General features: G+C 43.0%; 2 protein-coding genes across 2 annotated transcripts in view; both read left to right on the top strand.

Annotated features, from left to right (window-relative positions):
• Positions 1-4,175, top strand: part of LOC100758229 (FERM and PDZ domain-containing protein 2) — a 65,418-nt gene extending 61,243 nt beyond the window's left edge. Inside the window, exon 20 of the mRNA XM_035453069.1 lies at positions 4,026-4,175. Within this exon, the coding sequence (XP_035308960.1) occupies positions 4,026-4,175 (150 nt within the window). The remainder of the gene's footprint in view (positions 1-4,025) is intronic.
• A 732-nt stretch (positions 4,176-4,907) lies between these two features.
• Positions 4,908-23,829, top strand: LOC118239404 (putative protein FRMPD2-like). The gene is made up of 6 exons (XM_035453444.1): positions 4,908-5,015; positions 6,602-6,749; positions 8,712-8,926; positions 12,001-12,099; positions 19,144-19,484; positions 23,781-23,829. The coding sequence occupies exons 1-6, from the start codon at positions 4,908-4,910 to the stop codon at positions 23,827-23,829; spliced, it is 960 nt and encodes a 319-aa protein (XP_035309335.1).
• Positions 23,830-24,602: the final 773 nt, after the last annotated feature.

Genomic DNA, 24,602 nt, shown 5'->3' with positions numbered 1-24,602 from the left:
TTGCTGAACCACCAGCAGATGAGTTTTAACACCAGGAAATAAGGCTCATGAGTCCATAGGGACTGAACAGGTTGGAACTAAAATGGTCAATTTATTCTTGGCTTTATAAAACAATCCTATCATGACACCAAACACAGAAGTTTCTCATCTAAAATTTAGATTATTCAGATATATGCATATGCAAAGAGGATATTGGTGGTTTCTTTTGACTAGCAAAAGCAAGATTGTCTTTGGAGGATTTTCATTTCATAAATAATTATTAAAGTGTCCCCCTTAAATCCAAATGGCTGTTAAACAAATGAAAGACATCCAAACCCATGAAAATCTCCTGGAGTATACAAGCAAGCTAAGGGGAAACTTTAGAATTTATAACTGTCAGCTTGGCCAAATATAGCTGGTGTGATACAGAAAAGGGTACTGTTACACTGAGCTGATAGAAATGTGAATAATTACATGCACATTCATATTAGGATGCAAGCTGGAAAAATCTAAGTAGGGCTGTGTAGGTGAAGGTTTTGAATGCCATGTTGCTAACAGTGGCAAGTGCACTGGAGAAAATGAGTACAGATCAATTGAGAAAAGTTTGCATGCAGTCTTGGCATGAATGCATAGGATCCAAGTTGAAGTACCCAAGACATATGAATCAGCACTAGCTCTGCCCACATGGAAAGGTTTCCACCAGGTACTCATTGAGAAGAAAGGCATATGGAAAATACTGACTTTGACATCTATATTGTACATGTAATCTAGCTGAGTTGGATTGGCCTGTGTTGTTAATAAGACACAAAGATACTAAATAGCATGAAATGAACTTAAATGTGTTTGCCCAGAATGGGAAAACTGCATTTCTATGTCCAAGTTCAGTATGCTTTTCTAAGCCAGCTGAGGAGCTAGAGGTAGAAGGCTAAAAGCCTGGGTTTCAGCAAGAAGGCTAGGCTGCCTGAGTTCACAGCACCAGACAGATCCTGGGTGGTGGCCCTTTCCTGGTGGTTGGCCACTTGGAAGTTTTGTGTTAGCATTGCCAGAAAACAGAGTTTCAGCTAAGTCTTGAGTCTTGCATAGCCTTCCATTAGCTCATAGTGTCTGTTAATTTAACTTTCCACTATTAAAGCAAATACCAGAAATATAATCAAATTACAAAGTGAAGAGGTTCCTTCTGGCCTGCAGTTTTAGAGGTTTCATGATTGCCTGGATCTACTGCTTTGGGGATGTGGTAGCATAACATGGTGGAAGGATGGGTGGATAAAGCCACTCCCTCAAGGTCAGGAAGTAACAGAATGAGGAAGAATGGGGTCTCATAATCCTCCCTAAGAGCTCTGTCCTGTGCGAACTAAAGACTTCCCACGCTGTTCCATGCCTACAAGTTCTACTGCCTTCCAATAGCATTGAGCCAGGAGACAAGGGTTAACATGAAGCCTATGAAGGACATTCCAGATTCAAACTAACATAGAGTTGTTCAGCTGACTGGCTTGGTTGTCTATTTTGAACTCTATATGATTATACTAGTATGGAGAAAAGCAAAGGGAGGTGTACGGACATATACTCATTATTATTGTGTCATTAGTAGTGGAGTGGGAAGTAGAGGCTGAGAAGGAGTGAAAGACTGAACAAGAATGAGAAATACCATTGATAAAATACCATCTATATGTGTGTTTACCTTTACAAAGTAAATTGAAATAAAGAAGCAGCCTTGGACCTTGATCTTATGACATGCATGTTCATGCATTATTGTCAAGTTAAAAAAAACAAGTTGTAGAGCTAGGCACTGTGGCACATGCCTATAACTCTACAATTTAGGAGGCAAGAGAGGATCTGGGTTCAATGCCAGTCTGAGTTACATAGAAAGAACCTGTCTTGTTTTTATTTGTGGTTTTTTTTTTTCTGTTTTTTATTTAAATTAGAAACAAGCTTGTTTTATATATCAATCCCAGTTCCCTCTCCCTCTCCTCCTCCCCTGCCCCCACTAACCCTCTATTCCATCCCCTTTCTGCTCCCCAGGGAGGGTGAGGCCTTCCATGGGGATCTTCAACATATGTCATATCATTTGGAGCAGGGCCTAGGCCCTCCCCCTTGTGTCTAGGCTGAGAGAGTATCCCTCTATGTAGAATGGGCTCCCAAAGTCCATTCATATACTAGGGATAAATACTGATCCTCTACCAGAGGCCCCATAGATTGCTGTGGTCTCCTTACCGACACCCACATTCAGGGGGTCTGGAACAGTCCTATGCTGGTTTTCCAGCTATCAGTCTTGGGCTCCCCATTGTTCAGGTCAGCTGTTTCTGTGGGTTTCACCAGCCTGGTCTTGACCCCTTTGCTCATCACTTCTCCCTCCCTGCAACTGGATTCCAGGAGTTCAGCTCAGTGTTTAGCTGTGGGAGTCTGCTTCTGCTTCCATCAGCTACTAGATGAAAGCACTAGGATGGCATATAAGGTAGTCATCAATCTCATTATTGGAGAAGGGCATTTAAGATAGCCTCTCCACAACTGCTTAGATTGTTAGTTGGTGCCATCCTCTGGACATTTCCTTAGGGCCAGATTTCTCTTTAAACCTATAATGGCTCCCTCTATGATGGTATCTCTTTTCTTGCTCTTCTTTATGCTTCCCCCTACTCAACCTTCCTGCTCTCTCATGTCCTCCTCTCCCCTCCTCTTCTCCCCCTATCTTTCTCCTAGCTCCCTCTCCCCTCCCCCATGCTCCCAATTAGCTCATGAGATCTTGTTCCTTTCCACTTCTCTGGGGCACCATGTATGTCTCTCTTAGGGTCCTTCTTGTTTCCTGGATTCTCTGGTGGTGTGGATTGTAGGCTGGTAATCCTTTGCTCTATGTCTAAAATCCATACATGAGTGAGTACATACCATGTTTGTCTTTTGTGACTGAGTTGCATCACTCAGGTTGGTTTCTTCTAGTTGCATGCATTAGCCTGAGAATTTCAAGATTCCATTGTTTTTTTCTGTTGAGTCATACTCCATTGTGTAAATGTTGAACAGATGTTCTTATTGTATGAATGTGCTTCTTTTGGGTATATGCCTAAGAGTGGAATTGCTGGATCTTGAGGTAGACTGATTCCCATTTTTCTGAGGAACTGCCATACTGATTTCCAAAGTGGCTGTATCAGTTGGCACACCTACCAGCAGTGGAGGAATGTTCCCCTTTCTCCACAACCTCTCCAGCATAAACTGTCATTGGTGTTTTTGATTTTAGCCATTCTGACAGGAGTAAGATTATATCTCAGAGTTGTTTTGATTTGCATTTCCCTGATGGCTAAGGATGTTGAGCACTCTCTTAAGTGTCTATCAGCCATTTTAGATTCCTCTGTTGAGAATTCTCTATTTAGTTCTGTACCCCACTTTTTAATTTGATTATTTACTGTTTTGGAGACTAGCTACTTGAGTTCTTTGTAAATTTTTTAGATCAGCCCTCTGTCATATGTGGGGCTTGTGAATATCTTTTCCCATTCCGTAGGCTGCCATTTTGTCTTGTTGACTGTGTCCTTTGCCTTATAGAAGCTTCTCAATTTCATTTATTAATTGTCAATCTCAGTGTCTGTGCTTCTGGTGTTATGTTCAGGAAGCTATAAAAAGACCCTGTCTTAAAGAAGAAAAAAAGAGTTGCAAGATACTGAATAGTTTAAACTTATTTTTACTCCTGAATTTGTGTTCACAAACAAACATACAAACTTACAAGGTGTGCCAAACACAAGTCCTCAGTTCTTAGGGCAAGCCTACCTATGCTGCTTGTTGCCTACATAGATTTTGTGCACCATACATGACTCTGGTTATGGAGCACCTGCCATGTGCCAGCTGGGGTTTGGCTTGGTTTCGTTTCCTCACTCAGACTGTAGTTTTAGGTCTGTGTAAAACTGTCCATCTTGATCCCTGGGAAAGAGAATTTTACCAGGTGATTACAGAAGACTGTCAGAATGGGCCAGATTGCAGTTGGGAGAGGTTGATTTCTCTTGTGAGGGAGGTTGGGTGGCACCCAAGAAAGGACAGATGGGTTTTGAGTATTGCCTTGTATTCTGTAGGGTGGCATCAATACAAGTGTACCTCATGGAGGAATCTTTGTGAAATCCATCATTCCTGGAGGTCCAGCTGCCAAGGAAGGACAGATCCTGCAGGGTAAGGGCTACGTCCTACTGGCAGTTCTGCTTTCTGTGGTTTCGATCCCTCGCTGAGAGGTACAGCTCAGGCCTTGCTCATTTCAGTTCTGGTGCCTCCAGTCTCTCTCCAGGGCCTGATTTCTTTGCCTGAGAAGGGGAGGATTTCATCTGCTTCACCCATCTGATCAGTTGGCAGTGGTCTAAAGTTCATAATAAAAATCGGGTAGGAAATTTAAGAGAAGCTTATTGCTGGGGTAGAGCTCTGCTTCCTTAGGAAGACAGGACTGATACTGGTGACCCAACTTTAGCACAGGGGCACTGAAAGCTTTTTTTCTGCCCTGAATTTCTTGTTACTCTGAAGGAGTGATTTTTATTCTCTGAAACTGCCCAGCTGAACCAGAAAAAGACACTAAAGATCTTATTTATTTTTGTTTTCCCTTCAGTTCCAGTATTTCTAACACCAACTATTGTCTTTCTGACCTTTTTTGAAATAGAAAACATCCTGGGGATATAAATATTACCCCTGAGTGAGTTGAAAATCTTTTAAAAAATAGTTTCACAGGAAAACGGGAGGAAAGATAAGGGTGACCAGACCTGGCTTGGCCATTCTGTGAGCCAATAATAGACAGCTTTCATGTCCTTGCTCTGTTGTAAGCCTCAGGAATAGGCCCAGGGTGTTCAGAGAGGCAGCTGATGCTCAGGTTCATGCAGGCTCCTGCTGAGCCCAGGGCTACCTGGCAGCTCTGCTTCCTGCCCTGTAGGCAGCCGATTTGTAGAGAGTTCTTGTATCCCTGGGGGACAGGGCACATGACCATCATTCCTTTCCCAGGTGACCGGCTCCTGCAGGTGGATGGAGTGAGTCTATGTGGTCTGACTCACAAGCAGGCTGTGCAGTGTCTCAAGGGTCCTGGGCAGGTGAGCATACCTTTACTAGGGACATTTTCTTACTTCCAGAGCTTTCCAGAAGTTACAGCTGCCTCCAGGTAGGATGAAGGCAGCCAAGAAACAAAATAGGACCTTTTTTAGTCTACATTTTTTCCCTTTTTCACTCTTCATCTTCACATCATTTTTCTATGAGAATGTGAAACCCAGGAGGTAGCAGACAGATGTTTTAAAGTAGAAAACCTCGCACCCTTTAAATAAATTTGGAAAGCTTATAGTTGTTTGCCTTGATTTGGGCTTCAGATAGCAGAAGAGAACTGAGGGAGAACACAGGCTCCTCCAGGCTGACTCTGGCTATACCCCTGCCTGTGCCAACCCCATTGACCAGGGCATCCACCTGCACTCAGAGGCCCTGTCTCTTCCACACTTTGCCCATAGTGATCTCTGTCTCCCTGTTCATGTTCTTGTCTGTCACCCTGTGCTTACACACACTAGGACCTGAGCTGGGTTGCTTTTTGGTTTCTGATCATCACAGTGAGTTTGTACTCACCACATGAAGTTTGTACTCTGTCTCTTTAGGTGGCATGGCTGGTCTTAGAGAGGAGAGGCCCCAGGGCTGCTGAGATTCAGGATTCGGAGAGCTAGAAGTTCTCAGTGTACCCTCTAGTCCCTGTGATGCCCAGGCAGAGTCTCAGGACTGCCACTGGGCTCTGTCCTCTGCCTCACAGTGGAGCTCTTTAATTGTTCCAGTATCCTGAGCCACATATTTCCATAGCTTTCTTTCAGTGATAGAGGAGCTAAGAGGGAGAGAAAAGGTTTCAAGGGCCTTCTACCTAGCTTCCAGGTACAGTTGAAGCCTTGCTTCATATCTTGAGAAGGGGTCATAACTAATTAACACTGTCTGCTTATTAGGCTGTCACTAATGCACATGGTTAAAGAAAACTGGTTCAGTGCCAAGTAGGAATTGCCAAGGTGGGGTGGTGTTGAATGACAATTGCAGCAGAAGGATGGAGTCAGGGTCAAGTGCCCCAAATGGAAGCTTGACATTTCTAATAAGCTTCATAGCGAGGTCCATCACTGCATTGTGAACTGTGTTGGGTAATGAGAACATGAGATGCTGTGGGGAAGGCCAAGAAATCAAACCAGGGAAAATGGAGGAGGGTTGGTCATCGTGGGATTTTTGTTGCCATTCTGTGGTTTTGGGATTCAGGTGATGGAAAATATTGGGGACTTTTAACTGATCATTGCAAGTTCAATTTTGTGTCTTAAACAAGTTCACTAGTAGTCATGCTGGGAGTGGACCAAAGACATGGTAAAGGGCCAGAAAGTCAGGCTAGAGCTTGCTGCAGTGGAATGAAGGAATGGAGACAGTCTGAGAGAGTTACATTTGCTGGAGAACATATAAGCCTTAGAACCAAACTAGCATGGAGGCAGGAGGGGGACAATTGGATGACTCCAAGTGTGGAGTCTAGTTATAGTTGGGTCAACGAATCTGTATCCCACGAAGGGCTAGACTAGAGATTTGGACTTGAGAATCAAGTGAAGCAGCTCACTGGAAGCACTGGAAAATTAAGAGGCAACTGCAATTACCACATGAAGTTTGTACTCTGTCTCTTTAGGTGGCACGGCTGGTCTTAGAGAGGAGAGGCCCCAGGGTTGCACCACAGTGTCCTTCTGCTGATGACAGCATGGGAGATGCACACATGGCTGTTTCCCTGGTAACAGCCAGGTCTGGCAGACCTGCGAGCTGTGTCTCAGTGACAGATGGTAAGAGGAGAGAGAATTGAGTGTTACTATTGTCATATCATTATATACTGCTTTAGAGTTGTCAAGTCAAAGGGGGAAAGGCAGGGAGGCTTCCTCTGGGTTTTAAAAAAATGCCAGCAGGATGGCTCATGGTTGTCATCCAAGCTGGTGGAAAATGTTCTTTGAAAAACAAAAATACATTGTGTCCAAATGACTACTATCAATAATTCTGCTCCCAAATCATATGCAGTATCCTGATCACTGACCTGAATATTAATGTTCGTACACAAATATTTAGGGATAGAATTGACATGAAAGGGTCAGGTATTTTCAAATACAGTTGGTTCTACATTCCAGCCAGGCACTTGCAACAGAGACATCCTGGGGCTGACTAGGCAGACTCAGGGACAAGGTGATCAGGAAGCTAGCTTTGTTAGTAGCATCCTTTAAAAGGTCAGACCCTGACCAGTCTAGAGGGACATACTGCATCTCCTGACGGGCCTCCTCTCTGCATGTCTATGTGATTTTTTTTCCTGCAAGGAAAGGCCTGTTTCCATAGAACACCATGGGGTGGAGCTTGATTGACCACAACCTACTCCTTCCACAGGGATTATTATGGCCGAGCCATAGGAGTCGTGATGCAGGTTGGATGCATGGTGGTGCTATCATCGTTAAATTCAGGCTGCCTCTTCTCCCGTCAACAAATCTGTGCACTCCAAATGCAACCTTTGAAAAAGCAGCTAAACACTGAGCAGCTGAGACCAGTGTGGCAAAGGCAGGCGCTCTCATATGCCACAGACCTCACTCTCTGCTTCAGCTATTTTCATTCTTGCTCCAGTGAAAATCTAAAAGCCATAGCTCTGTTACTCTGTTCATTGATTGCCTTCTAAACCGTGAGGACAAAGCAGGAGAAGCTCGGAGGCTCCCTGATGAGGAACAAGATCGAATCCGTGATCCTTTGGTTAATAGACTCCCTAGATGCCCAAGGTTGTGTCCATCTTTGGCAAACCAGAAGTGACTGGTCTTAGGGTCAGTGTACATGGCTAAACAAAATGGCAGGGAGAACATTCTTCAGAGTTGATTGCTGTTGTCCCTGTGATCTGTTTATATAAAATTGCATGTTGCATATACTAAAACATCATTAAGATCCCACATCACAATGTACATGTAATGCAAGCTTTACTGTATGCTATAAACAGACAGTGTGTGTCTAAAGATCCTTCCTTACATATACATTTAGTTGCTTATATTTAAACACTTGGTATGGCAGGCACTTGTCATGTGTGACTGTTAAACATTTAAAATGTGGTAATCCAAAAGGATAGTGTGAACTAGAGAGCAAAGATTTAGTTTGTAAGAAGAATGAAGGTGACCTCAAACATCTTTTGTGTTGATTCCATATTGATGTGATAGTAATTTAGATATGTGACAGTCTCTAACATAGCATGATGAGCTGTGAAAGTCTCACGTATTCAAAAGACCATACTTGGAGCTTGAGTTTCTCATTAAGATGGTGGGAGGCAGTGGTGAGATGTGGCTTAGAATCAAAGTTGCCAAGAGAAACTGCAATGGGCTGTGTTGCTAAACTAGGATTCTGGGAAGGTTAGATTCTTTCAATGCACTCTCAACACAGTCTTTCCCATAGGATTTACGAGGATGTAATCCCCTTGTAAATGAGGAGCATCTGTAATGAGTTAAATACAATACATAATTTAACCTTATTTTACCTGTTTCTTTTCACTTTTTAAAACATGTAGCTACTTGAGAGCTTTGAAAGGATCTTTATGGTTTGCATTTACAACTCAGATTCTATCTATGGGCAGCTCTGATCTGTCCTGTGTGTGATGGACCCCATCATCAAAGTTAGCACTGAAATACTTCTCTGCAAGACAGAAGCAGTTCATCTCCATGACGACTCACAGGTCAAGGCCAGCCAGCTGCCACCCACCGAAGGGCCTATTTTCATGAACTCCCATGTTACAGGTCCTAAGTTTGAAGTCAAACTGAAGAAGAATAGCAGCGGTTTGGGATTCAGTTTCGTGCAGATGGAGAGAGGAAACTGCAGCCACCTCAAGAGCGACCTTGTGAGGATTAAGAGGCTCTTTCCTGGGCAGCCAGCTGAAGAGCATGGGGCCATTGCAGCTGGTGACATTATCCTGGCAGTGAACGGAAAGTCCATAGAAGGCCTCGCCTTCCAGGTGCTCAGCAGCGCTGGGGGTGGAAAGTACAGATGTGGATGAGAGCTGGGGAGCTGGGGGTGGGGAGTGCAGATGTGGATGAGAGCTGGGGTGGGGAGTACAGATGTGGATGAGAGCTGGGGTGGGGACTACAAATGTGGATAAGAGCTGGGGTGGAGAGTACAGTTATGGATGAGAGCTGGGGAGCTGGGGGTGGGAAGTACAGATGTGGATGAGAGCTGGGGAGCTGGGGGTGGGGAGTACAGATGTGGATGAGAGCTGGGGTGGGGAGTACAGATGTGGATGAGAGTTGGTGGAAGTCATGTTTCTTTGAGGACCATCCCCATAGAGAATACTTCGGGTTCTTAGAATTCACACCTGAATCTGGGCTTGGAGCCCACAGAAAGCAATCTACAGGATGTGCCCACAGTTATTTTCTATCTCAGTTTTAAAATATCTGCCTGGAGTATTGCTTTTCGGTAGGCCAACTCGGTGAACCTGAGCATAAAAACTGGCTTATATTCAGGCTAATGGTCTCTCTGTGTACATTCTAGGAGGTGATGTGAAACTGGAGGGACTAAAGAGGGTACCTTATCACTCACCTTGAGATTAGTGCACTGAATTTGTTGCTTTGTACACATAGTGTAGCATAGACTTCCCCACCAGTGGCCAAAAGTTCGAGGGGCTGGAGAGATGGCACAGTGGGTAAGAGCACAGACTGTGTAGCAGAGGGCCTGAGTTTGGTTCTCAGCACCTGTGTCCAGTAGCTCACAGTTTCCTGTAACTTCAGCTCCAGGATCTGATCCTTTTGTTGATCTCTGCAGGCACCTGCATACATATTTACACAGAGACACAAATAAAAATAATATGATAGTGAAGGTCTCTCTCTCTCTCTTCTCTCTCTCTCTCTCTGTGTGTGTGTGTGTGTGTGTGTGTGAGAGAGAGAGAGAGAGAGAGAGAGAGAGAGAGGCTTATAATACAAAATCTCAAGGAAATGTCTCTGTTAGTTGGAGTATTGGCAGAAAATAGTCATTTGAAGAGACTTTAATAATGGTATGAGCATGTTATTGGGAAGTTAGAGGTGAGTATAGTGACATGGAGTACAGCTCTCCACCTTTCCCCACTCAAAAGGGGATGAGAAGGAGCCGCTACCCAACCAGAGAGACAGGATAGGTAACAAGGATTCACCAGCATGGTCTGAGGCCTTCACTGAGGTCATCATCCTGTGATGACCCAACAGGGGAAATCAGGAGCCAACACCAACCTCCCTCTCTTCCTGATCCCTCCCTCCAGCCAAGCCCATGTGAGTGCTTCATGAAGCCCACACAGGCATGTCAAAGGATGGCATTCAAATAGATAGTAGCTTGAGCAGGAAAGGGGGCACTGCCTGAGTTTAGATGAGGAGGCCTTGTCTTCAAATGTCTATGTGATCCAAGTGTGGATCTCCAAGCCACTACTAGGGAGCACATTTCCCAAGGACTATAGATATGGGGGTGATTGTGGTGGTGAGGAGACAGCTGGGCATCCTCACATGTCATGATGGGGGTGAAAAAGACAGGAAAACCACAGACGCTACAGAGGATGTATTGTGAAAGAGAAGTCCAGGCTTCTGTGTACATATCCAGGTGCCAGGAAGAGGGGCTGTGAGTTTTCTGCCACTGTGACAATATGCCCGAGAACACTGACTTTCAAAAGGGAAATTTGGTTTGGGCTTATAGCTTCAGGGGTTTCAGTCCATGATTGTTTGGTCCCACTGGTTATGGGTCTCTGGTGAAGCAAACTTTATGGTGGGGAGTGTGTGGCAAGGTGAAGCTTCTTTTCTCATGACAGATGGAGAGAAAGAGGAAGGAAGGAGGAAGGGAGTGAAAGAAAGAGAGACAGGGAGAAGAGACACACAGAGAGAAGACAGGAAGACAGAGATAGCTTGAGAGAGACATACAGAGGGAGAGAGAGAGAACTCAACAGAGAGATAGAGTCAGAGAAGAGAGGCAGAGATAGAGAGAGACAGAGGTAGAGTTTGAGAGAGAATTATACAGAGGGAGAGAGAGCAAGACAGAGAAAGACACAGAGAGAGACCCAGTATTTCCTTCAAGGGCACAGTCCAATTAGGCAGTCCAACTAGGCCCCACTTCCTGTAGATCTCATCACCTCCCAACAACACAATGAGCTGGGGACCAAGCTTTTGTCACACGAGCCTTTGCAGGACATTCCAGATCTAGACTGGAAGAATACAATCAGTGGAAGACCTGGGCAACTGAGGGGACATTGTGGAACACCTGGATCAGAGGTTGTCAAGGAGGCTGGATGTTACCTGGTGTGAACATTTGGTGAATCCTGAGACAACTGAAGTTGTCGCAACTGATATGTGCTTCTGTCATCTCATGGGTAGAGATGGCACAACTGATATGTGCTGCTGTAATCTTTAAAGTAGAGACTAATGGTGATGCTGAACATCCTTTGACAAATGGGTCCCAACAGAGTTACCTAGCCCCAAATGTGGAGAAGATGGGGAAGTTGGAAGATCCTGGTGTAGACAGGAACTGGAAGCTACAAACGTACTGTGCTCCGGCAGTGAGAGGGTGGCTCGAGCACAGGATCAGGACTGGGGAGGCTTAGGCTGTGTTACAAAGATGAGCAGGTGGCAAAGAGCAGTTTGAAAGGCAGTGGCTGGGGAATGCAGGTTCGGTGATCTGTGTGGTTGTGGTGAGGAAGGAAGTGGCTCACTAAGAGAGTACATTTTGGAAAGGTTTCTCCTGGGCAATGTAGAAGGAAGGAAGCAGGCAGGGTTCTAAGAAAAGACAAAGATCAAAGAAGAGGTCATTGCAATTCCACAGGGGAACAAGCTTTAGGGCCTCAGCCTCATTAGGAAGATTCCCGAAGGCCTCTGTGTATTGCTGCTGTGAGTTACCAAGATGCTGTTTGTGTCTCTTGGGTGTTTGGGGAGTTAAGCTTACAATGGTGTTTTCTTAAGTTCTCTGGAGCCAAGCTATAGGTCAAGGCAGGGGAGATGGTTTCCTGGGAGCAGTGAATAATAGCACAAAGCAGCAGCCTCCAGTGAGGCAACTCAGATATGACTGTGACTGGGTTTCTTGCAGGAAGTGCTCCATGTATTGCGTGGGGCTCCAGAGGAAGTGACACTACTTCTCTGCCGACCCCCTCCTGGGACACTGCCTGAGATGAAGCAGGGATGGCAGGTAAGAGACATGGATCCTTATCACTCATTACTGGTCCCATCAGCCATTCACTTTTCAGTCTGTTGGTTCTGAAATAGCCATCACTACTTTGGTGGGGGGAGGGGCGCAACACCAGCCTTTTCCAGTTTTCCCCTCAAACCTTAGTGCATCTATCTTCCTCCCTGTCCCTTTGCTCCCACCATTAGTGCCTCCTTATAGATGTGTAGAAAATGGTTAGACTTTGTTCATGAAAGTCTAGACTTTGTCCTCTGACATCCTAAGCACAGAACCAAGGCAAAAGAATTTCCTGTAGGAGTTTCCACACTGAGAAATAAAATGTGTACCCACCCACCTGAAGCCTGAAACAGACAAGTATAGCTGGTGCAGAGGTCAGAGCCGCTGGGACCACAGAAGCATGGGGGCTTTACCTGGATGTGTATATTAGTCTGGTTCTCCAGAGAAATAGAACAAAGGGAAAGATGATGGATGGATGGATGGATGGATGGATGGATGGATGGATGGATGAACAGATAGGTATGTAGACAGACAGACAGATAGACGGGTATTTATTGTAAGGAATTAACTTACATAATTCTGGTGATGGCCAGCATAAGCTCCACATAGCCAACCAGCATGCTGGAGACCTGGGAAGAAGTTGAGACTGGTGCAGAGGGCAGCAGGTGGGGCAGAGCTGCTGGAGAAGGTGGCAGAGCGTGAACACAGGTTCAATGCAGTGAGCTGAGTGGGTAGGTGGGGTGGTAATCTGGAGGTGGGTGAAAGTCAGTCTTCTCAAGACTTCTGCTGATTGGATAAGGATCTCCGAGGCCTGAAGGGTGTGCTCTTTGCTTAACGGCTACTGATTTTAGAATTAACCACACCTAAAAATACATTTATAGTGATATCAACAGTGGTGTTTAAAAAAAATCTGGGTGCCCTGATCTAGTCAAGTTGACATCTGAAATGACCTGTCAACTACTGGGGATTCCTTGCTGGGTCTCTGGGAAGTTGACTTTTTGACAGAGATTTGAGGACAGGGAGCCTATGGGTTGGACCACTGGAGCATCACCTGTGTAGATCAGGAAGCTGTCCTCAGCAGAGGGGGAGGTCAGTGTACAGACATAATAGGGCCTCTGCTGAATCCACAGGCAGTTCTGGAGCTGAGATGGCCTCTGGCAACTGTTCAGAGTAGCACACCAACATTAGAGTGTGCACTGAAGCATCTCCCTTGAGGTGGTGGGAATGTATGGCCATGGGCCACCAGTTGCTTTCCCTGAGCACATGGAGGAGAAGTGATAGTTCCTGGTCCCACAGAAAATGGAGATGCTTTTAGGGCTCCAGTAAAGAAGTCTATCAAGTAGCTGTTTGTGAAGAACAAGCATGAGGTCCAGACTAGAAAAAATGAGTTTGGAATTACTAGTACATAGGTTTATATAAACGAAATGGTTGGTCCAGTTCCTCCTTGGAACATGAAGAACACAGCACTGAGAGCTCTGGTATAGAGAGCTAAGGCTGAGAAGAGGGGCAAGAGAAGAGGTTGGACAAGACAGCAATGGGCATCTCATACAGAGAATGAGCAAAGGCGTATCTGTTAAGCAGGATGTACCAGTTTAACGGTTGTTACTGAAAGCTAGATAGGGAAAAAGGGCAGAGAAGTGCCCTGGGGCTTTCGGAAGAGATTAATTACTAGACATATTTCCCTCAGAGTTTGCCATGAAGTAGAACAAGTGAGTAGATGGCTGATAGGTGAAGGGTGAATGGGGTTGGGGTACAGGCTGACCAGTAAGACTTGTGTGGGTGAGGAGGACTCCTATCTAATGTGTTGTTCTTGCTGTGAAGTAAGAGGAGACTTGGAAGAAAGTTGCTGGGGGCTTAAGAAAGATGGAAGATAATCTGTAGGAAACAGAACTGATACTGACAAAGATTGTCTGGAAGCCTTGAATGAGCACTGACATCTACAGCCACACCTGAGGCATTCACAGGACAGAGGCTTGGCAGCTCCTGGGGGGGGGCCACACCCTTTCAGTGGGAACTGGAAAGAACTTGTGTTGTGTGAATGAAACAGAGGTGGAAGCAGAGAGGAGTGCAGGAGTAAGCTGGGGATCTTCTTTGTGAGAGAGTGACATTGCAGGGAGGTAGAGTCAAAGGGGAAGGAGGATGTAGGTGTTAGGATAACAAAAGGCATTGGTGATTACAAGAGGCTTTGAGGAGTGAGCTGCTGGAGGATGTCTGGGGTGGAGTCAGAGCCAGGGCTTGCAGGGAGGCTCTTCCAGGTGTGGAAACTACTCTGTCTCTTTATGTTTTAAAATTTCTTTCATTTCAGATTTTGATTTTCTTTAAGCCCTTTATAATAGACACAGTACCAGCGAGGGAGTGGTTATGATTTATAATTCAAGTGTGCATCTTTGGGGGCATTCATTTCTTTTGGCAGTGTCAGGGGTGGGGGGATGATATGCTATTACAGAGGCTCACCCCCAAGGGAGGATCCTTGGTGGTGGAGGTGAAGGTTTCTCTGTCCAATGAGATCAGGGCTGGGAGCTCAGCCCTGTGCTCTATGATGGAAGGGAGTTTGTTGTGGGGTGCCAATGCTGACCTAATTTCCAGGAAAATGTAAAATCCCAATTTCTATATAGTTATAAATATTAACACATGTGTAACTCATTCAAAAAGGGAAACAGGCAGATGTTAAAACTGATAAAAATGGTTCAAAAGAGATGCCAAAGACTAGCATGTTCATTTATGGAGTTGCAAAAAAGTTTCCATTGTACTAAGTTTCCAATTCCCCAAATGTCCCCCACAATTCCAGCCATCTCTCCCCACACTCTCTCCCTACACTCCATCTCCCCACCAAACCTGATCCCCACTTCCCCGGTCCACCCAAAAATATATTTTATTTCCTTATCCCTGGGAGATCCCTGTGTCCCCTCCCCCAGATCCCTCCTTTTTACCTATCCTCTTTCGGGTCTACTAATTGTAGCTTGGTTACCATTAACTTAACTGATGATATCCCCATATAAGTGAATATGTATCATATTTATCTTTCTGGGTCTGGATCACCTCACTCAGTATGATTATTTTCTAGTTCCATCATTTACGTGCAAATTTCATGATGTCTTTTTTTTTAAGGGCAGCAATACTCCATTGTGTACATATACCATATTTTCTTTATTCATTCTTCTGTTGAGGAACACCTAGATTGTTTCAAGTTTTTGGCTATTATGAGTAAAACTGCAATGAACATGGTTGAGCAAATGTTCTTGTGGTAGGAGGGAACAATTTTTGAACATATGGCCAGGAATGATATAGATGGTTCTTGAGGTAGGTTGATTCCCAACTTTCTGAGGAACCACCATATTGATTTCTATAGTGACTGTACAAGTTTGTACTCCCACCAGCAATGGAGGGTGTCCCCCTTGCTCCACATCCTCAACAACATGAGCTGTCACTTGTGTTTTTGATCTTAGCCATTCTGACAGGTGTAAGATAGAATTTCAGCATTGTTTTGATTTGCATTTCCCTGATGGCCACGGATTTTAAACATTTCTTAAGTGTTTCTAAGTCATTTAATATTCCTCTATTGAGAATTATGTGTTTAGGTTTGTTCTCTCAATTTTTAAATTTGATTATTTGTTTTTTGATGTCTAATTCTTTATATATTTTGAGTATTATATATTTCTATCAGAAGTAGAGTTGGTAAACATCTTTTCCCATTTTGTTCTATTGATGGTGTCTTCTATCTTATAGAAACTTTTTAGTTTCATGAGGTCCCATGAGTGCCTTGCTATTGGTGTTCTATTCAGAAAGTTATCTTCTTGTGCCAGTGTGTTCATGGATTTTCTACTTTCTCTTCTATCAGGTTCAGTGTGTCTGGTTTTATGTTAAGGTCTTTGATACATTTGAACTTGAGTTTGATGCAGGGTGATAAATAGAGATCTGTTTGCATTCTTCTATATGCCAGCATCCAGTTTGACCAGCACTATTTGTTGAAGATGCTTTCTTTTTTCCAGTGTATAATTCAGGTGTTCATATATGTGTGGATTTATGTCTTGGTCTTCAATTCAATTTCATTGATCAACATGTCTGATTTTATGTGAATATCACACAGTTTTCATCACTATAGCATTGTAGTACAGCTTGAAACCAGGAATGGTGGGACATTCAGCAGTTCTTTTATGGTTCAGAATTGTTTTAGCTATCCAGGGTCTTCTGTTTTTCTGCATGAAGTTGAGAATTGTTCTTTCAAGGTATGTGGAGAATTGTTGGAATTTTGGTGATGAGTGCATTGAATCTGATGATTGCTTTTGGTAGGATGGTCACTTTTACTATGTTAATCCTGCTGGTCCATGGGTATGGGAGATCTTTCCATCTTCTCACATTGCCTTCTATTTCTTTCTTCAAAGACTTGATGTTTTTAATCACATAAATCTCTTCTCTTGCTTGGTTAGAGTTACCCAAGATATTTTATACTATTTGAGACTATTGTAAAGGGTGTTGTTTACCTGATTTCTTTCTTTTTTTTTTTTTCTGTCTTTGGTATTTTGAGACAGGGCTTCTTTGTGTACTTTGGCTGTCCTGGAACTAGCTCTGTAGACCAGGTTGGTCTCACACTCACAGAGATCCAACTGCCTCTGCCTTTCAAGTACTGGGATTAAAGGTCTGCACCCCCCCACACACATTCCCTGATTTCTTTCTCAGTGTTTGTCATTTGTATATAACAGGTCTACTGATTTTTTGTATTAAACTTGGATCTAGCCACTTTGCTGAAAGTGTTTATCAGCTAGTAGGAGTTCTATGGTAGAATTTTTCAGATCACTTATGTTTACTATCATATCATCTGCAAACAAAGATACTTTGTTTCCTTTCCAATTTGTATCCCCTTGATCTCCTTCAGTGAGTGGTGTTAGTTTTAGTCCTAGTTCTAACTAGGACTTCAAGTACAGTATTGAATAGGTATATAAAGAGTGAGCAGCCTTGTCTTGTTCCTGGTTTTAGTGGGATTGCTTTGACTTTCTTTCCATTTAATTTGATGTTGGCTATAGGCTTGCTGTAAACTGCCTGTATTATGTTTATATATATATCCCTTGTGTTCTTTATCTCTCCAAGACTTTTATCATGAAGGGGAGTTGGATTTTGTCAAACTCCTTTTCAGCATCTAATGAGATGATCCTGTGTGCTTTTTTCTTTCATTTTGTTTTTATGGTAGATTACATTGAACTATCTCTACATCTCTAGGATGAAGCCTACTTAATCATGGTGGATGATCTTTTTGATGTGTTCTTGAATTTTTGCAAGTATTTTATTAAGTATTTTGTATCTGTGTTCAGAAGGGAAATTGATCTGCAATTTCCTTTCTTTGTTGAGTCTTTATGTAGTTTTGGGTATCAGGGTAATTATGGCCCCATAAAATGATTGGATAATATATTCCTTCTGTTTCTATTTTTTGGAATAATTTAAGGAGTGTTGGTGTCAAAGTCTGGTAGAATTCTGTACTAAAACCATCTGGCCCTGGCTTTTTTTTTTTTTTTTTTTTTTTTTTTTTTTGGTTGAGAGACTAATGACAGCTACTGTTTGCCAAGGGATTATAGGTCTATTTAAATGTATCTAATCTTGATTTAACTTTGGTAAGTGATACCTATTGAGAAAATTATCCATTTCTTTTAGATATTCCAATTTGATGGACTACAGGTATTTTTTTAAAGTAGGTCCTTATGATTCTCTGGATTTTGTTGGTTGAAGATGGAGGATTCTGTCCTGCCTGGTCCCATTGCCACTTTGCCCCAAATAAACACACAAAGACTTATTAAGTATAAACTGTTGGCTGATGGCTAGGGCTTCTTATTGGCTAGCTTTGTCTTAATTACCCATTTCTATCAATCTATGTATTGCCACAAGGCTGTGGCTTACCCGTAATCTGGCATGTTACTCCTTGGGCAGCATGGCGTCTCTTGGCAACCTTGCCTTCTCCTACCTTCCTCTCCCCAGCCTTCTCCTGATCTGGTAGCCGTGCCAATCCTTCCTGCCTGACTACTGGTCACAAAGTTTTATTCATCAACCAATAAGAGAAACATATATACAGAAGGACATCCCCCATCACTTGGTATCTGTTGTTATGTCCCTCTTTTCCTTTCTGATTTTGTCAATTTGGATATCCTCTCTTCATCTTTTAGTTTGAATAATAGTTTGTCTATCTTGTTGATTTTCTCAAGAACCAACTCATTTCATTGATTCTTTGTATTGTTCTCTTTTTTCTTTTATTGATTTCAGTCCCAATTTTGATTGTTTCTTGCCATTTACTCCTCTTGGATGAGGTTACTTCCTTTTGTTCTAGAGCTTTCAGGTGTGCTATTAAGTCGCTAGTATGAGATTTTCTCCATTTTTTTTTTTATGTAGGCACTTAGTGCTATGAACTTTCCTCTTAGCACTGCTTTCATTGTATTTCATAAATTTGAGTGTGCTGTGTATTCATTTTCATTGAATTCTGGAAAGTCTCCCAGATTCATAGCTCTCAAACTAAAGTACTTAAAGACAAGGTTATGTTGCCCAGGGAACAGGTACAGGATTGAGACCCTGACAGAAGAGAGGCTGATTACAAAGTCTCTCTCTATAGCTCAGACCTAAAAGCATCTGGAAAAAATTCTTATTTCTTTAGATATTATTTTAATTTAAAAATTATATGTATGTGGATATGTCTGCCTGAAGGTAAGTATAAATGAGTGCAGGTGCCTACATAGATCACAGAAGGCCATCAAGTCATTGTGAGCTGCTTGACATGGATGCTGAGAATTGAATTCTAGTCCTCTGCATGTGTAGTATATGCTGTTAGCCACTGTACCATATCTTCAGCCTCCAATTTAAACAGTGTTTCTCTGTGTAGCTTTGGTGGTCCCAGAACTCTGAAGACCAGACCTTTAACTCAGAAATGTGCCTGCCTCTGCCTCCTGAGTGTTGGTATTAAAGGCATGTGCCATCACTGCCCAACTAAGCCCCAAACTTTCTATTTCTTAAACATTTTTAGGGTTTCTTCCATGTGTGAGATAACATTGGTAACTATTCATATTTCTTTAATAGACTCCTGAACTATCATCAGACCAAAGATTCACCATGGCAACAGGTACTGAGTCAGAGCAGAGCCCCAGCTTAGATCAAGACAGCTGGAGGGACAGTGCCTCCCTGGACACAGGAGAAGGCCTAGGTGGCAGGCCAGAGTCTTCCTACAAGGCTGTCAGAGAGGTGAAAGGAGACCAAAACAGACAGGAACCCTGGACCAGGTCCTTGATGCACCCTATGGAATCCCATCCTCACTTGTGCAAACTCCACCAAGAACCAGAGACACCAGCATTGGCTACCTCTCTGGAAAAAGATATGAGACAAAACTGCTATTCTGTGTGTGATATCAGGAGGCTGGGAAGGTAAGCATTACCATATTTGCAGACATTTTGTAAGCTTTGAGTAGTGTGTTGCCAGCTGGTTACAATCAAGTAGTCACCTATTGAGAGGATTATTGTGCCCAGCACTGTTCCAGGCATTTGAGGGGAGTTAGAAACTATAGAAACCTGTGGTTGGAGTTGCTACAACCTGAGAACTTTGGGGAAAAGCAAATTCCATCCAGATGACAATTATCCCCAGTATGTCCTACAGGCTACTGTTGGCAGGCTTTTGTGTTTTCTTCCAGCACACAGTATGTATTCTGCATCCCCACTGCCTCTTTAGTTGCTGTGGTACAATGGGAGACCTTATGTGTATGCTCATTTCTATTGTTGATATAAACCTTTATTATCAACACTACCTGGAAGTATATTTCTATCTCCAAAACCAGGCTGAAACCTTCATTTCAATGACCATTTTTATTAGTCTGTAGCTCTGTGCCTACCCACCCTTAAGTATTTCTAGTTTTAATTCCTATTCAAACTTCTCAATTAAGTTTGAAGACTATTACATACAGAGACCTTGAACCTTGTTAGGGAGCAGAGATGGGGAAGAGGAAGGAGAAGTTAGAGGGAGGCAGGGTATGCTTCTGCTGCAGGCATTTGTAAGCATGCATGGACATGAGCAACGATCAGGAGTAATGATTTGAGTTTGAAACTAATATAAAGCTGTTGGGATTCAATGACTCTCTTTTTTGATCACTGTAACAGAGTGATGAGAGTAGACTCACAGGGACTTATAGGTGGCACGATGTACTCAACCCTCTGTGTCTATAGGTTCTGTATTTGTGCATTTGACCAACCCTAGATTGCAAATATTAGAAAATGCACTTGTACTGCACATATACAGATGTTTTGGTTATTATTTTCTAGGAAATATAGTATAACAACTATTTATAAACCATTTCACTGTATTCATTATTATAAATCATCTAGAAATGAACTGGTATTTACAATAGGAGGCATGTGGCAATACACAAGCATGTACTACATTTATATAAGGGGCTCTAGTACCTGGGGATTCTGCTCTCTGTGGTGTGTGTGTCCTAGAACTGATCTCAGATGGATAATGAGAGACCATTGTATGCAGCAGAAGGCAGGATGATACAGCTTGGCTCTGGGAGAACTGTGACAAGTAAGGGCTAGCCTTACAGTACCTACAGGCATCTAGATACAATTTTTAAAGAATACTGTGCAAGCCAAACAGAAACCAACTTCTTTGCAACATAGAAACAGCATGGGCAAGCACATCCATCTATAATGTTCATTCTCATTATCTAATAATTAATGTATGTTCCTTGCAATGTTATGTTACAGTTTTTATTTTTTTCACAATGGAATCCCGGGCATCATATGATGTACTTAATGAAGCGATAAAGGGAATGACTTAGATTATTGCCCAAGGGCGGCCATTAGTAAGCTTCTGTGGGACATATGAGAATCCTCCTTTCCTGAAGGCATAAGTCCATTTGTCTAAACTTCTAAAGGTTTTAAAAACACTATTGTACATGTGTAAGACCACTGGGGAGAGTTAGTTCTTTCCTTACACTCAAACTTGGATCGTCACATTTGGCAGTAAGCCCCTTTACCTGCTGGACCATTTCACCAGTCCTAGATGTCTAAAAGTTGTATTGCCAGAGAGTTTGAAAGGGGGCTATTGATAACTGGATTAAAAGCATTTCTAGGTTTGAGCTCAAATCCATAGATTTCCATATGACTTTAATTCAATGTAGTCAATAGTTAATAAAAATATTTTAACTTCTAATTAGTGTAGACCATCAGTGTTTATTCATGTGTTACAGCATATTGGGTTTCATATAAAAAATGGTCAACTCTAACCTCGTACTCCACATGAGAGTGTACACTGTAGCTTCCTGCAGGAAGGGCTGCCTTCTCTTACCTGAATGTTTCCAGGGTGCACAACTTGCCTCTGCATGAGGAGCCATTTGTCACCAACCCTTGTTGGTCAGACAATGTTCCCTTACACCATGGTGAAATTTACTTTTTCATATTTTTATTTGTGAGTCCTGACCCCCATCTCCTCTTATATGATTGTTATTCACTTTTAGAAAATATTGTTTTATTTATTCTTTGAAAATTTCATGCAATATACTTTGAATATTTTGATAGTATCCATTCTCCTCTCCCAACTCCTCCCAGATTCTCTCGCACTGCCCTATCAACCCAACTTCATTCCTCACCCCTTAAACAAACAAACAAACCCACTTGTAGTCTAATTTGTGTTGGTTGACTACTCCTGGGTGTATGGCTTTGCTTTGTGATATGTACACTAAGTGTCGTTCCATTAAGAAAAACTGACTTTCCCTCACCTAGCAGCAATTAAATGTCAACAGCTTCCTGGCAAGCAGTGGGACTTTTTTTTTAAACAAGAGAATCATTTATTCTTATTTCCTGAATCAGATTAAATTTGGCTTACTTGTAAGGGTACACCATATGTCCCAAACCTGTCATCCTTCAAGGGTGTTCCCTTTTGAGGGTCACTAGAGTCCTTCATGTTTGTCCAGAACATTCTAGTGAGGCTTCTGATGCTCAGTTGCTATGGTTACTACCTTCTCCCCCGCCCCTAGGCTCCTGTGTCCATGAATAGCTAGCTGCAAGCCCCTCTGGGCTCACACTCCCCTTTGCACTGCTTCCATGAAATGACAACATTCTTCCTCCCTCCATTTCCTGGTTTTATTTTCGCCTCATTTTCTTATTCCTTTAAGACTATTTCCTCGCTATGAAAACAGAACACAAATCATGGCAGCCCCTCCTCTACAGGACAGTCCTTACCAGCCCTGTATGCACTAGCAACTATTTCCAAAGAAAGAAAAGTATAGTGTGTACCCAGAAATCATTGAAAGAAGGGTCCCAAACTTGCAAATAGGGTCCTAATTAGTACTGCAAAGTGGGACTGTGGTTATCTATGGGCTCCTTGGGAGCATCTGCAGGTCTGATGTGGCTGTCCCAGCCAAACTGCCCAATTGATTTTTGGCCTCTCTGGGTCCAGCATTCTGCAGTTTAGAACAAAAGACTCAAATCTGTGGAAAATGTAGTTTAGAGTCAGCATTACCACTTACTAGTGTGTGTGCCTGGATAGCTAGCTGTCTTCCATTAGTTAAGGGCTGCCCAGTTGTAAACTAGCACCAGGATTCCCCAGCCACTGTGCAAGCCAGAAGAAAAAGTGACAGCACGGTACCTGGCCCATAGTAGGAACCCAGCACTATTCTGCATTCCTACTCTTCCTTGGAAAAATTCTTGTTAAAGAACAAGCTGCATCGAATTGAAATTCTCAGCCAACTGCCAGAACTTACTATCTCCAGGTGGCTCTGTCTTAACACCAGATGGCTGCCAGCACCCCAGCAAACTCAGTGTGTGTTTAGATTAGATTTCACTGATCCTTCCTCATTCTCATCTATATCCTACATCCGGAGACTATAAAGCTCCCATGGTACATTGCCATGGAAGAGTTGCATTGCATACCTATGGAAGAGGAGGGATTGGCTGGAGATACATGTTTATACGAGGCTACTTGCTAAAGTTTGGGCATATCAAGTCTCATTATGCTTGGGCATCCCTATGGGATGACCAGTGTCATCTATGCTTTTGGTGTAGGAGCAGCCACTTTCTCTTTGGCTAAGTCTCACATCAAAGCTAGAGGTATCCCTTGAAAGTGTGGAGGGGGGTGATTGTAAAGATGCAGCTTAGACAGCACTGGCCACAGGCAGAAGTGCTCTGTACCCTCCAGGTCTCCTATTTCCTGCCTGGACAGTGCATGGCTTTTTTTTTTTTTTTTTTTTTTTTTTTTTTTTTTTGCTTTGTGTCATAATTGCCTGCTGTTCCCTCCCTGTGTTTATAAGAAAATGTAATTTATGTACATTTGACCAAGTTCATTACGTTCTTAAGCCAAATTTCCTCCCAAGTACTTGACAAATTTTGAATTGTTTTATAGTCTTGGTAAATCATTTATTTTTATACACATACATGCATATGCTTACATGAAATGCACTTTTATACACATCCTGTAGCTACCTTTCAGGACTGGAAATAATGTCCCTTCACAGCAGAGCTCAGGATGGGGTACACACTGTCTGATGTTTGTTGGTTTGTAGCTTTTGGGGTATTGTAGAGTTGATTTTTAAGAGAAAGGGGCATTATGGGAAAAGGGAGCATTAACAAAACTTACCCATTGATCTGGGTGTGGGACGTGAGGCTGAGAAATGAGGATCCATGCATTTGGTTAGAAAAAAACCCAACTAAATCTTTATGCTTTTCTCTTAGATTTTCCTTCTCATCTTCTCTAACCAGATTAGCAACAGATATTTTCTGAGTGCCTCTCTGCATGTCTGCAATGCTTCACAAAACACCCTGCTGTCTGCAGAATTGCTCTTTCTCATCCAAGGCATGTGTGGCTATCTTGGGTTCTCCCTGGAAGGCTGAATCTTTCTCTTGCATCTGCATGTGCATCGCCAGATAATGAGCCTCACTGGTCCTCGGCCTCCTGTGTCCTTCTTTTGACATGGGGAATAAATGTCACTCCAGCTGGCTGCCTCTCTAAACAGACACTTTATCAGTGCTTAGAAAAGGACCTGCTATTTGCACAAAGTACTTTGAAGACTGCTCCTGGTCTCCGTGGGCTCTTTCCCTCTAGTCTGTCTGCTGAAATAGTTCAAACCATCAGAGTCATAATAACAGCATCTCACTGATGGAAAACTTACCCTGGGCCAGGTCGTCCTGGAAAGCATATAATGTATAGCAATCATTTAATTTAAGCATTCCAACAATTCTAACAATTTTTCCACCTTCCAGTGTTTTAGACAAGAAAACCAAGATTGCAGATAAGCAGTAAACCTACCCAGGGTCTCAGCTTGAACTGACCCCAGCTCATAGCTTTGCCTGCACTGATGTGCCCCCCCTGCAGCTCCTGCATGGGCTCCTAGGTGTACTACACTGGGCTGCCCCTGCTTATTAACCACACTGTGATATTTCTGTACTACCCTTGTTCTCATTAGTCTCGGTGTCTCACCAGTTCATATTATTTGCTGTTTGCATCCTGGTGCCCAGGGTATCCTCTGGCAAGAGCTGTTTAAATCTGGCCAGGTC

This window comes from Cricetulus griseus, assembly GCF_003668045.3.
Source record: "Cricetulus griseus strain 17A/GY chromosome 1 unlocalized genomic scaffold, alternate assembly CriGri-PICRH-1.0 chr1_1, whole genome shotgun sequence".
NCBI classification, from domain to species: Eukaryota; Metazoa; Chordata; class Mammalia; order Rodentia; family Cricetidae; genus Cricetulus; species Cricetulus griseus.
The sequence above is the reverse complement of the archived record's forward strand: the minus strand, read 5'-3'. Positions and strand labels throughout refer to the sequence as shown.